Source organism: Bombina bombina, chromosome 11 (assembly GCF_027579735.1).
Source record: "Bombina bombina isolate aBomBom1 chromosome 11, aBomBom1.pri, whole genome shotgun sequence".
Classification (NCBI taxonomy): domain Eukaryota; kingdom Metazoa; phylum Chordata; class Amphibia; order Anura; family Bombinatoridae; genus Bombina; species Bombina bombina.
In genome coordinates, this window is record NC_069509.1 from 193,807,681 (window position 1) to 193,823,657 (window position 15,977).

General features: G+C 39.3%; 1 protein-coding gene across 1 annotated transcript in view; it reads right to left on the bottom strand.

Annotated features, from left to right (window-relative positions):
* Window positions 1–1,668: 1,668 nt before the first annotated feature.
* Window positions 1,669–15,977, bottom strand: part of MPG (N-methylpurine DNA glycosylase) — a 34,895-nt gene continuing 20,586 nt past the window's right edge. The window contains exons 2-4 of the mRNA XM_053694511.1: window positions 15,198–15,467; window positions 7,651–7,855; window positions 1,669–2,698 (exon numbers count right to left, since the gene is read on the bottom strand). Of these exons, the coding sequence (XP_053550486.1) occupies window positions 2,331–2,698; window positions 7,651–7,855; window positions 15,198–15,398 (774 nt within the window). The 5' untranslated portion in view covers window positions 15,399–15,467 and the 3' untranslated portion in view covers window positions 1,669–2,330. The remainder of the gene's footprint in view (window positions 2,699–7,650; window positions 7,856–15,197; window positions 15,468–15,977) is intronic.

A 15,977-nucleotide genomic window follows, 5' to 3' on the forward strand; every position in this document is an offset into this window, starting at 1 on the left:
GGGGAAAGCAAAAGAATTGTCAAAGGATCTGCAGGAAAAGGTAGTTGAACTGTATAAAACAGGAAAGGGATATAAAAAGATATCCAAGGAATTGAGAATGCAAATAAGCAGTGTTCAAACTCTAATAAAGAAGTAGAAAATGAGGGGTTCTGTTGAAACCAAGCGACGGTCAGGTAGACCAACTAAAATTTCAGCCACAACTGCCAGGAAAATTGTTCGGGATGCAAAAACAAACCAACAAATAACTTCAGGTGAAATACAGGACATGTGGTGTGGCTGTTTCAAGATGCACAATAAGGAGGCACTTGAAGAAAGATGGGCTGCATGGTCGAGTCACCAGAAGAAAGCCATTACTACGCAAATGCCAAAACTATCCCGCTTACAATACGCCAAACAGCACAGAGACAAGCCTCAAACCTTCTGGCACAAATTCATTTGGAGTGATGAGACCAAAATTGAGCTTTTTGGCCACAACCATAAACGCTACATTTGGAGAGGAGTCAACAAGGCCTATGATGAAAGGTACACCATTCCTACTTTGAAGCACGGAGGTGGATCGCCGATGTTTTGGGGATGTGTGAGCTACAAAGGCACAGGAAATTTGGTCAGAATTGATGGCAAGATGAATGCAGTATGTTATCAAACAGAACGCCTCATTTTCCACTTCTTGATTAGAGTTTGAACACTGCTGATTTGCATTCTCAATTCCTTGGATATCTTTTTATATCCCTTTCCTGTTTTATAAAGTTCAACTACCTTTTTCCCAAAGATCCTTTGACAATTCTTTTTCTTTCCCCATGACTCAGAATCCAGAAACGTCTGTGCAGCACTGGATGAAAGATGCAAGGGTCTGTCAGGAGTCCAGAAACTCATTGACCTTTTATACACACACTAATTACAAGCAAACAGATCACAGGTGAGGATGGTTACCTTTAATAGCCATTCAAACCCCTTTGTATCAACTTGTGTGCATGCTATCAGGCGAAAATCACCAGGGTATGTAAACTTTTGATCAGGGTCATTTGGGTAGTTTCTGTTGTCATTATGATTTAAAAAGATTAAACACAGTTGATTGATAATAAATGGCTTCAGCCAAACACTAGCCATGAATGAAAGAAAAAAGTTTTTGTGTTATCATTTATATTCTCTGAAAAATGGCCAAGAAATCATAAATTCTGCCAGGGTATGTAAACTTATGAGCAGATCTGTATAGGTATAGATATATACAGATATATATATATATAGGAATATCTATTTATAAATACATAGGACATATTCTACTATGTGCAGAACATTGGAATGTGAAATATTTACAGTAACTACATAGCTAAATACTTTATTAAATATGAATATTGCATAAATATGCTTTTACATGTTTTCATCTACTTAACTACAAAGGGCTCCAATGCATTTATATATATGTCTATATATGTGCACATATGTAGTAGTGTGTTTATATGTGTATATATGTCTGTAAATACATATATACACTATAAAAGCATAAATACATACTGTATGTACACACATATAGGCATATAAATATACATAGATATCTATCATGTAGACATGTATATGTATGTATCTCAATGTTAAAGTCCTTTGCTTTAACAGGCCTGAGGAAACGACCTGCAAATTAAAACCCTTTTTAACTTTTACAATCACTCTGGATTCTGTTTTGTTCTCTTTTCTGTTCGTATTTATTGCTCTCTCGGTAGCCGGATTCTACGTTCTTATTTCCACAGTGCTTGGAACTAACTTGCTTATCAATAGCAGTCCGAGTCTTTGGAGGTACCTGTTGATCATGGAGCCTTGGATACTAGAGGGGAGACCAGTGCCCACACCAGGTTCATCACAGGAGAATCTTCCAATTTATAATCCACAGCCGAGGGTATCGGTCAGTGTGCGGACCACTGTAAATGTCAGTCTGCTTCAATTGTGATTTTCATTTTACCATCTGTCCATCACTGATTACAGAAATATATAAGGCGCCCCTTGTTTTCTGTTTGATTTTAGAGTGACTTGACTTACTTACCTGGACATCACACACTTATTTGGACTTTGCTTTGCCGTATCCTGACCTCTTTTCTCATTTTCAGATTTCTGTTGGATATTTTTCTAGTTTTATAAGTCACAACTTTTTGGTTATTGTTGTAGTGCATTCCACACATTGCCCCTTTTTTAATTTTATCATTTTATATTTTTTATACAATTAGAATAGATACAGTGGTGCCCTTTTGGCATTTGGTGTGGGCAGTGTGCCCCCTTGAAGGTGCTTTGTTGAAGATTACCATTATATACCGTTACCGGTTTTGTCTCATAAACTTGTGCATTTACACCATAAGTGCTTCAGCCATTTTGTCTCGCACACTTACGTATTTGTTTCCTTTTACATAAAATCTAAGAGGTTTTTTAGTCCACTCCCCTGCGTAGCTGATGCCGATTCGTGGGCAAAATACAATGTCTTTGTCTAGTATCTTAGATCCTGGTTCCAACCAGGTAATTTCATCATTAGAGAGATCTCTCTTGTCAAAACTCTTATCCATATCAAGTGCCAGGCAGAGTTTAGAAGGCCCATTGCAGAGTTCAGTGTCTTTAAGAGCTTTAGCCTTTTCTTTTCTTCTGAGTTCTCTAAACTTTCTCATCACATCAAGACCCTCCAAAGGCTCGAGAGATCGCAGAAGAACAGCGGCACCGTCACCTGCAGAGATAAAGGTACAAATAGCATTTCTGGCACTGAGTGGGGAAACACAAAAAGCTCTGCTATTAAGGCCTTTGTACAACTGGTATTCACAGAAAGAGTTTTCAGGTTGAATTACAACTGAGCATTTCTATTGCAACAGACACGGCAATAGACTTTTATTAGTTCAAATCATTTAAAAGCAGGAAATCGGTGCAGCAACACAGCAGGAAAATGCCAGTAGGTTTTTGGTTGGTTTGTTTTGTTTTGTTTAAGGAGAGACACTAACAGAGGTATCAATGCTGCTAGTCAGATATCACCACAAATATTGAGTAGATATCCAAAAAGTTCCAAATAAATTACAAAAAAAGTAAAATAAACTCTTTATGTTCTTCCCGGGAAGAAGACAGTGAATAATTCAGCAGCTACATATGGAAGTACTGTTTTAAACAAAGGAAGTATCAGGGGAGCAGCCTTGCAGACGTTTTGGGGACAGGATACAATAGTTCAGGGACCCTGGAGATATACTGAGGGATATTTGTTAAGTTTGTAAATAAAGAATCAGATCATCAGAGCAGCTGGGCACAAAACTTAATGATGTGCCAGGTGCTGTATCTGCCCACTCCTATGGTTCTTTATCACTTCCACAAAACAGAAGGGTTAATGGAGAATATCTGCAAACTCATCCTGATACAGACAGGCAGATAGTAGGGTACGTTAACAGTTTTAGTAACTTATTGAATGTAATGATGCAAATCTCTAGGTTTTTGTGGTTTTCTTGTTATTGTGCTCTGTGCATGGTTTGATTAAGTCATATGAGCGCCATGTGAGGTGGGTGAGACGGGCACACAGAGGTGGAGGAGGGGCACGGCAGTCACATGGTAGCTCTGTGTATTCTGCCAAAGCTCTTGTTACACTGAGACACAGCTAAGATTGCCCAGACTAAACTAGCAGATCTGTAAAATGGTTCATCAAGCCCAGCTGAAGCCAGGTGCTCCCTCGCTCCTGCTACATATCCCTTTCTGGCACCAGCCAGCACCCTGACTGCTCATACAGTGGCACTAGGGTCTACTATTGCACCTTTATAGAGTGAGATCTTTGGGGAAAGAATTCCATAAGGTTTTAGAAGCAGGGTCTCTCCTTATACCACTCCTTGGGTTACGGTCTCTCTAATATATTTCAAACATCATTTTTATTACACCGCTAGTCGGTGCTATGGTCACTGTCTTTGGAATAGGCAAGGAAGGAGCTAAGCAGGATGTAACCTATTTAAGGGCCACTCACTTTTGGCCTGGGCTTTAACCGTGGATATTATTGTGTCCTAGCAAACCCCCTTTATCGTATACTGACTGTAAGTCACTACCCACAATGTTCAGCTGCAAGGAAAATGCTGCATATGGAATTATTCATGGCAGAGCTAAGGTTGTCTAGTGACTGAGTGCAGTGCTAATTACTGCTACCACTCATGCAATAACTATGATTTCAGATTTTTGTGTGCATCGGGTACAGCACGTATTACAAGTTGAAAGTAAAAAGTTTTAACTCACACGCTAACCCGACATGCGCAAAAAGCGGAGGTTAATACTGCATTAACGTATTTACCCATAGACTTCAATAGAGAGCAAAAAGCAGAGGGGAAAAACTAACACCCAACAAGTCGCTCAAACCCAAGCACATTTTTCTCAAGTGCGCTAACCCGACATGAAATATTAAAGGGCCAGTAAACCTAAAAAATAATGTTATATACATTATATATTATACATAGTGCAGCGTAGGCAGTCTCCCATGATCCAAAACTGGCCTTGAAATTATTATTTTTTTTTTTATCTTTACTAATAGTGTTAACGTTGGAACTTAGTTCTGATGTGAACACTATAGCACCGCCATGAAGGCGTTAACATGTTTTTATCTACTTGACTGCAAAGGGCTGTGTATATATGTCTGTAAATACCTAAATACACATTTAAATACCTAAATACACATATAAATGCATAAATACACATATTAATACACAAATACAGATATAAATGCATAAATACACATATAAATGCATAAATACACATATAAATGCATAAATACACATATAAATGCATAAATGCACATATTAATACATAAATACACATATAAATGCATAAATACACATATAAATACACATATTAATACATAAATACATATATAAATGCATAAATACACATATAAATACATAAATACACATATAAATGCATAAATACACATATAAATGCATAAATACACATATAAATGCATAAATACACATATTAATACATAAATACACATACAAATGCATAAATACACATATAAATGCATAAATACACATATTAATACACAAATACACATATAAATGCATAAATACACATATTAATGCATAAATGCACATATTAATACATAAATACACATATAAATGCATAAATACACATATAAATACATAAATACACATATAAATGCATAAATACACATATAAATACATAGATACACATATAAATGCATAGATACACATATAAATGCATAAATACACATATAAATGCATAGATACAAATATAAATACATAAATACACATATAAATACATAAATACACATATTAATACACATATAAATGCATAGATACACATATAAATACATAAATATACATATAAATGCATAAATACACATATAAATGTATAAATACATATATAAATGCATAAATACACATATAAATACAGGGAGTGCAGAATTATTAGGCAAATGAGTATTTTGACCACATCATCCTCTTTATGCATGTTGTCTTACTCCAAGCTGTATAGGCTCGAAAGCCTACTACCAATTAAGCATATTAGGTGATGTGCATCTCTGTAATGAGAAGGGGTGTGGTCTAATGACATCAACACCCTATATCAGGTGTGCATAATTTTTAGGCAACTTCCTTTCCTTTGGCAAAATGGGTCAAAAGAAGGACTTGACAGGCTCAGAAAAGTCAAAAATAGTGAGATATCTTGCAGAGGGATGCAGCACTTTTAAAATTGCAAAGCTTCTCAAGCGTGATCATCGAACATTCAAGCGTTTCATTCAAAATAGTCAACAGGGTCGCAAGAAGCGTGTGGAAAAACCAAGGCGCAAAATAACTGCCCATGAACTGAGAAAAGTCAAGCGTGCAGCTGCCAAGATGCCACTTGCCACCAGTTTGGCCATATTTCAGAGCTGCAACATCACTGGAGTGCCCAAAAGCACAAGGTGTGCAATACTCAGAGACATGGCCAAGGTAAGAAAGGCTGAAAGACGACCACCACTGAACAAGACACACAAGCTGAAACGTCAAGACTGGGCCAAGAAATATCTCAAGACTGATTTTTCTAAGGTTTTATGGACTGATGAAATGAGAGTGAGTCTTGATGGGCCAGATGGATGGGCCCGTGGCTGGATTGGTAAAGGGCAGAGAGCTCCAGTCCGACTCAGACGCCAGCAAGGTGGAGGTGGAGTACTGGTTTGGGCTGGTATCATCAAAGATGAGCTTGTGGGGCCTTTTCGGGTTGAGGATGGAGTCAAGCTCAACTCCCAGTCCTACTGCCAGTTTCTGGAAGACACCTTCTTCAAGCAGTGGTACAGGAAGAAGTCTGCATCCTTCAAGAAAAACATGATTTTCATGCAGGACAATGCTCCATCACACGCGTCCAAGTACTCCACAGCGTGGCTGGCAAGAAAGGGTATAAAAGAAGAAAATCTAATGACATGGCCTCCTTGTTCACCTGATCTGAACCCCATTGAGAACCTGTGGTCCATCATCAAATGTGAGATTTACAAGGAGGGAAAACAGTACACCTCTTTGAACAGTGTCTGGGAGGCTGTGGTTGCTGCTGCACGCAATGTTGATGGTGAACAGATCAAAACACGGACAGAATCCATGGATGGCAGGCTTTTGAGTGTCCTTGCAAAGAAAGGTGGCTATATTGGTCACTGATTTGTTTTTGTTTTGTTTTTGAATGTCAGAAATGTATATTTGGGAATGTTGAGATGTTATATTGGTTTCACTGGTAAAAATAAATAATTGAAATGGGTATATATTTGTTTTTTGTTAAGTTGCCTAATAATTATGCACAGTAATAGTCACCTGCACACACAGATATCCCCCTAAAATAGCTATAACTAAAAACAAACTAAAAACTACTTCCAAAACTATTCAGCTTTGATATTAATGAGTTTTTTGGGTTCATTGAGAACATGGTTGTTGTTCAATAATAAAATTAATCCTCAAAAATACAACTTGCCTAATAATTCTGCACTCCCTGTACATAAATACACATATAAATACATAGATACACATATAAATGCATAAATACACATATAAATGCATAAATACATATATAGAGATATATACAAATACACACACATATATACACATATTTAGACATGCATATTTATGTTTTCCTATAATAAAGCCCTTTGCAGCCTTTTTTTTCTTTCTTTCTAACACCCGAAACCTCATATCTTTGAGCCCTTATAACTTTTGTGCAATATTTTTTTAATACTTTTTATTAGACAGTAGACAGTGTTATTTTGATGTATTTTGTGCAACTTTTTATTCAAGGCTGTGCTATCCCGACACGAGTTAAATTGAATTGCACTTGAGCGAACACGTTTACTTTCAAGTTGTAGTATGCGCACTACTTCCGGCGCTCGCAAACAGCCACAATAAACCCAATATCGCTCGTGCACAACTGTAATCTAGTCCACTCCTGTATTTATACTGAGGGTTTATATCTAACACCTCTTTATCCACCAAAACAAAAATATGTGCCGTGAGCATCAGAGGGCAGAGATCAGCATGCTAATGACAATACCCAGCATACAGTGCGGTGGCTGGTGACACTTCTATCTGGTCTGTTTGTATATAACAAAGAAATCTATTAAACAAAATGATACAATGCAGACTTATTTGTATGTCATTACCCAGAATACTTTACTCAGGTGGAAAGAGAGCTCACCCTGGCTGGAGATGTTCATGCAGAAATAGACGCCATAGATCTGATACACATATACTGTTCCTGGCTTCATGTACATAGCTTTGTTCCTCTCTGTGCGTTTTCCTCCCTTTGAGTGTGAGGCTTCATCCTCTCCCCCCAAGTAGGACTCCGTCTCTACAATCCGTCCTCGGAGTTCTGTTCCATCTGGCAGCTTCCGGACCAATATCTGCAGCATTACAATAAAGGATGGTGCAGTCTGTGTGGTTATCTCATCATTTAACTACATTGCTTCTGCCTGAACACATGAGGTAGGGTAGGTGTATATAGCAGGGTCCCGGGGAGTTATATTAAAACAGGATCAAAATACAACTCCAAATTTTCATTTATTTGTGTGACACTGCAGAAAAAGCTGCCTCCTATATCATAAAACTACCTCCTATATCACACAGCTGCCTCCTATATCACATAATCTGACTCCTATATCACATGATCTGAGTCCTATATCAATAACTATGTATTTCACAGCGCTACAACCAGAGTTAATCCTTCTAGCTCCTAGGAGTTTGGGTACCTAGCTAACCCTAAATAGATGCAATTAAATTGTTAAAAATCCAAGGAGCGCCTAGTGAGAAAGGCTAAGGAGATATATTTAAAATAATGTCATTTAATTAACAACTTAAAGTCCAAATAAAATACATATATTCACAGTAAATACAATACATAAAATTGAATTCAAAATAAATATAAAAACATGGATCCATGTGATTAAATAAATGAGGAAAATACAATGTGGTCCTGATTGTACAATCTGTTACAAATTGATTATACTCGCAATTAGTAATGTCCAGTTCTGATTGGTTCCTTGTAGAGTAGAAAAAATATCCTTGAGAGATAGTGAATTTTCAAAAATAAGCAAAGTGTGCCAATAAATAAAAAAAAGGCAAAAATATGTGATAAGAAAAAACAAAAAGTAAAAAAACTTAAAATGTGGTGAAAAAAATGTGAATAAAAAGTATATCCAAAGAATAATGTATTACTAAGTGACGTGGTTGTGTTCAATGTTGGTGATAGAAAATAATAATCCTCCTGTTAGTGTATCCTCAGAGCGTGAATGAAAAAACTAAAAAATACTGATGAAAAGGATATCCGGTCTCTATCCAAGACTCAGTCCCCTAGTATTAATCCTGTGAACAAAATAAATATAACATTGTGCAATAATGCTAGTAGAATCATAAGTGAAATCAGAATGAAGCTCACCTTATAATGTCAACGCGTTTCCGCCCTTCCTTAGGCCTTTAACAAGACTATACTGTGGTGTGCTATGGTGGCTTCTTTTATTAGTGTAGGTAGCCAATCACTGTTATCGTTATTTTGGCGCCAAACTGTATCTATTATCAACCGGAAATAATACCTTCCTTTTATTTACCTTCCGTTCTGAGCCTGACATCTTTCAGTATCCTATATACCTCCTTTACATTTGTTTAGCCTGTTTATTCAGTCTTCTAGACTCATTGGGATGTGTGATTACCCTTAATGTCAGGAGTCTCATAATGTGTATGTCGCTATTTACTTGTGTCTTTAGATTCGCCAAACCGGAAGTGACGTCACTCTTTATTGTGTCACTTCCGGTATCGATAATGTAATTTCCGGTTTCGTGTTCTAACGGTTAGCTATTATGTTAGCCAATTCAATGTCACTTCCGGTTTCATAATTAAGTATATCGCTATCATGTTCCAGACTCAACTGGGTATAAATTTGCCAAATAGGCTACTTCTTACAAAGGTAATAGGGATTCTAGGATTTGCAATGCTGCCTATATTAAGCAAAATATGATTGTACTTTACATAACTTTACTAAGGATCATAATAATGTGATTTTAAAAAATGTACATTAAAAGTATACATTAAAAATGATACATTAGAAATTATATTAAAAACACTCACATGCTCCAACTCTTAAAATGTAACCTAGTGGGTATGTTATGTACAAATGAATACATACTCACATATACATTAACAATACTTATTACCTAAAAGAATACATTTAGTACGTTAAAATATTCATAAAGTGAGGTATAATATCAAATTACAATGTCAATTACTAAACATGATAAGGGAACAGTTTTGTCCGTGTACTGTTGGTTTTATATAATTGGTAAGGTCAGAGATCATATGTATTAAAAATTAGAGAATTATAAAACATAAAAATCTTCAAACAAATATTTACTGTGAATATATGTATTTTATTTGGAATTTAAGTTGTTAATTAAATGACATTATTTTAAATATATATCCTTAGCCTTTCTCACTAGGCACTCCTTGGATTTTTAACAATTTAACTGAGTCCTATATCATACAGCTGCCTCCTATATCATAAAACGACCTCCTATATCACACAGCTGAATATAGGAGATATTCTAAAAAAAACTCCTATATCACACGGCTGCCACCTATATCATACAGCTGCGTCCTATATCACATGAGCTGACTCCTACATCACATGAGCTGACTCCTATATCATACAGCTGCCTCCTATATCACACAAAGACACCTATATCACACGGCTGCCTCCTATATCACATGAGCTGCCTCCTATATCACACGAGCTGACTCAAATATCACATGAGCTGACTCCTATATCACACAGCTGTCTCCTATATCACATGGCTGCCTCCTATATCACACAAGCTGACTCCTATATCACACAAGCTGACTCCTATATCACACAAGCTGACTCCTATATCATACAGCTGCCTCCTATATCACACAAGGACACCTATATCACACGGCTGACTCCTATATCACATGAGCTGACTCCTATATCACACAGCTGACTCCTATATCACACAGCTGACTCCTATATCACATGAGCTGACTCCTATACCCTAAAACTACTGCATATATCACACAGTTGCCTCCTATATCCTAAAACTACCGCCTATATCACACGGCTGCCTCCTATATCATACAGCTGCCTCCTTCATCACATGAGCTGACTCCTATATCACATGTGCTGAATCCTATATCAGATGAGTTGACTCCTATATCAAACGAGCTGACTCCTATATCACACAAGCAGACTCCTATATCACACGGCCCCTCCTATATCATACAGCTGCCTCCTAAATCACATGAGCTGACTACTATATCACACGGCTGCCTCCTGTATCATACGGCTGCCTCCTATATCACGGCTGCCTCCTATATTATACAGTTGCCTCCTATATCACATGAGCTGACTTCTATATCACACAAGCTGCCTCCTATATCACACGGCTAGCTCCTATATCATACAGTTGCCTCCTATATCACATGAGCTGACTATTATATCACATGAGCTGACTACTATATCACACGAGCTGACCGCTATATCACACGGCTGCCTCCTATATCACACATGCTGCCTCCTATATCACACATGCTGCCTCCTATATCACACAAGCTGCCTCCTATATCACACAGCTGTCTCCTATATCACATGAGCTGACTCCTATATCACATGAGCTGACTCCAATATCACATGAGCTGACTCCAATATCACATGAGCTGACTCCTATATCACACAAGCTGACTCCTATGTCACATGAGCTGACTCCTATATCACACAAGCTGACTCCAATATCGCACGAGCTGACACCTATATCACACGAGCTGACTCCTATATCACACAAGCTGACTCCTATATCACACAAGCTGACTCCTATATCACACAAGCTGACCCTTATATCACACAAGCTGACCCTTAAATCACACAAGCTGACTCCTATATCACACAAGCTGACTCCTATATCACACAAGCTGACTCCTGTATCACACAAGCTGACTCCTGTATCACACAACTGCCTCCTATATCACATGGCTGCCTCCTATATCATACAGCTGCTTCCTATATCACATGGGCTGACTACTATATCACTTGAGCTGACTACTATATCACACAAGCTAAATGCTATATCACACAGCTGCCTCCTGTATCACACAAGCTGCCTCCTATATCACGCGGCTGCCTCCTATATTATACAGTTGCCTCTTATATCACTTGAGCTGACTTCTTTATCACACAAGTTGCCTTCTATATCATACAGCTGACTCCTATATCATACAGTTGCCTCCTTTATCACATGAGCCGACTATTATATCACATGAGCTGACTACTATATCACATGAGCTGACTGCTATATCAAACAGCTGCCTCCTATCACACAAGCTGCCTCCTATATCACACAAGCTGCCTCCTATATCACGCGAGCTAACTCCTATATCACGCGAGCTGACTCCTATATCACGCGAGCTGACTCCTATATCACACAAGCTGACTCCTATATCACACAAGCTGACTCCTATAATCACACAACTGCCTCCTATATCACACAAGGACACCTATATCACGCGAGCTGACTCCTATATCACGCAAGCTGACTCCTATATCACGCGAGCTGACTCCTATATCACGCGAGCTGACTCCTATATCACGCGAGCTGACTCCTATATCACATGAGCTGACTCCTATATCATACAGCTGCCTCCTATACCCTAAAACTACTGCCTATATCACACAGTTGCCTCCTATATCCTAAAACTACCGCCTATATCACACGGCTGCCTTCTTCATCACATGAGCTGACTCCTATATCACATGTGCTGACTCCTATATCACATGAGTTGACTCCTATATCAAACGAGCTGACTCCTATATCACACAAGCAGACTCCTATATCACACGGCCCCCTCCTATATCATACAGCTGCCTCCTAAATCACATGAGCTGACTGCTATATCACACGGCTGCCTCCTGTATCATACGGCTGCCTCCTATATCACGGCTGCCTCCTATATTATACAGTTGCCTCCTATATCACATGAGCTGACTTCTATATCACACAAGCTGCCTCCTATATCACACGGCTAGCTCCTATATCATACAGTTGCCTCCTATATCACATGAGCTGACTATTATATCACATGAGCTGACTACTATATCACACGAGCTGACCGCTATATCACACGGCTGCCTCCTATATCACACATGCTGCCTCCTATATCACACATGCTGCCTCCTATATCACACATGCTGCCTCCTATATCACACAAGCTGCCTCCTATATCACATGGCTGTCTCCTTTATCACATAAGCTGACTCCTATATCACATGCAGGAAAAAGAGGCAGGCACTACTCGGGGGTTAAAAAACAAGCAGTAGTTTATTGATATATTTAAGCCATACAAAAAAGAAAATAGGCTTAAAAAGAACACCAACAGCAAACAGGCAGATAGATAGACACAGAGGGACAGACGGCCTGACGCGTTTCGCGCCCCCTAATGGCGCTTAATCATAGGCTAGGGGCGCGAAACGCGCCAGGCCGTCTGTCCCTCTGTGTCTATCTATCTGCCTGTTTGCTGTTGGTGTTCTTTTTAAGCCTATTTTCTTTTTTGTATGGCTTAAATATATCAATAAACTACTGCTTGTTTTTTAGCCCCCGAGTAGTGCCTGCCTCTTTTTCCTGCATTACTTACCTTGGGCTTGATCTCCCTGGCTACGGTACTCCGGAGTAGCTGTTCCACTATTGGATGACCCTGTGGTCCACCTGCAGTTCCGGTTCCGGATCAGTGCAGCCGCACGCCGTATCTTTCTTCCTATATCACATGAGCTGACTCCTATATCACATGAGCTGACTCCAATATCACATGAGCTGACTCCAATATCACATGAGCCGACTCCTATATCACACGGCTGACTCCTATATCACACGAGCTGACTCCTATGTCACACGAGCTGACTCCTATGTCACACAAGCTTACTCCTATATCGCACAAGCTGACACCTATATCACACGAGCTGACTCCTATATCACACAAGCTGACTCCTATATCACACAAGCTGACCCTTATATCACACAAGCTGACCCTTAAATCACACAAGCTGACGCCTATATCACACAAGCTGACTCCTATATCACACAAGCTGACTCCTGTATCACACAAGCTGACTCCTGTATCACACAAGCTGACTCCTATATCACACGGCTGCCTCCTATATCATACAGCTGCCTCCTATATCACATGGGCTGACTACTATATCACTTGAGCTGACTACTATATCACACAAGCTAAATGCTTTATCACACAGCTGCCTCCAGTATCACACAAGCTGCCTCCTATATCACGCGGCTGCCTCCTATATTATACAGTTGCCTCTTATATCACATGAGCTGACTTCTTTATCACACAAGCTGCTTTCTATATCATACAGCTGACTCCTATATCACACGGCTGGCTCCTATATCATACAGTTGCCTCCTATATCACATGAGCTGACTACTATATCACACGAGCTGACCGCTATATCAAACAGCTGCCTCCTATATCACACATGCTGCCTCCTATCACACAAGCTGCCTCCTATATCACACAAGATGCCTCCTATATCACGCAAGCTGACTCCTATATCACATGAGCTGACTCCTATATCACATGAGCTGCCTCCTATATCATACAGCTGCCTCCTATATCACATGAGTTGCCTCCTATATCATACAGCTGCCTCCTATATCACATGAGCTGCCTCCTATATCATACAGCTGCCTCCTATATCACATGAGCTTACTCCTATATCACATGAGCTGACTCCTATATCACACGAGCTGACTCCTATATCACACGAGCTGACTCCTATATCATACAGCTGCCTCCTATATCCTAAAACGACTTCCTATATCACACAGCTGCCTCCTATACCCTCAAACTACATGCTATATCATACAGCTGCGTCCTATATCCTAAAACTACCTCCTATATAACACAGCTGCCTCCTATACCCTAAAACTACCGCCTATATCACACGGCTGACTCCTATATCATACAGCTGCCTCCTATATCACATGAGCTGACTCCTATATCACATGAGCTAACTCCTATATCACATGAGCTGACTCCTATATCATACAGCTGCCTCCTATATCACACAAGCTGCCTCCTATATCACACGGCTGCCTCCTATATCACACGGCTGCCTCATATCATACGGCTGCATCCTATATCATACAGCTGCCTCCTATATCACGAGCTGCCTCCTATATCACATGAGCTGCCTCCTATATCACACAAGCTGACTCCTATATCATAAAGCTGCCTCCTATATCATACAGCTGCCTCCTATATCACACAAGCTGCCTCATATCACACGGCTGCCTTCTATATCATACAGCTGCCTTCTATATCATACAGCTGCCTCATATCATACGGCTGCCTCCTATATCATACGGCTGCCTCCTATATCACATGAGCTGCCTCCTATATCACACAAGCTGCCTCCTATATCACATGGCTGCCTCCTATATCATATATATCACACGGCTGCCTCCTATATCACATGAGCTGCCTCCTATATCACACAAGCTGACTCCTATATCATAGAAGCTAACTCCTATATTACACAAGCTGACTCCTATATCACACAAGCTGACTCCTATATCACACAAGCTGACTCCTATATCACACAAGCTGACTCCAATATCACACGACTGTCTCCTATATCACACAGTTGCCCCACAATTCTCACACACGTGTTACCTGCCCCAGGAAGGATTTGGCCAGATCAGTACACGCCTGATTGTAGAAGTCTGATTGGAGTCTGTTCTGGAAGTATTTACTGGTCATTTCATCCTGTTCTTTTCTCTGACTAACGGTTATATCATTATCTTTCTTTTTGGGGACAGTTATGTTCGGCTCCTGAACATTTAAGTTCTCTATTCGCCGTCTCTTTATAGGCATCCTGTTGCCACAACAAAATGTGCCCAAGCAAACCCTGAGAGTCTAATCACAAACTGAGATGTACAAAGCCTGGAAAAGACAAGAGAGGCAAAAGGTTACAAAACAGGCTGCAGCATTTTCTCAGTGCTTAAAGGGACAGTAAAGCATAGAGCATGTGATTTTAAACAACTTTCTAATTTACTTCTATTCTCAAATTTGCTTTGTTCTCTTAATATCCTTTGTTAAGAGTAAAGCTAGGTAGGCTGATAGGAGCTCAGGAGTGTGCACGTGTATTTAGCCATCTATGTATAACATTACTATAAGCAATGTTATGATGGCTACAGAAACATGCACGCTCCTGAGCTCACTCCGGATTACTCTTCAAAAAAAAAATACCAAGAGAACTAAGCAAAATTGATAACAGAAGTATATTGTAAAGTTGTTTAATATTTGATGCTCTATCCAATCAATTTAAGGTTTACAAGCCTATCCCTTTCATTTCGGCTTTACTGTTCCTTTAAGGAATCCCATGTACAAATGTGAGGGGGTATAAAGCACCTACTCACTCACCAGCAATAAACTGGTAAATATTGCCAAAAA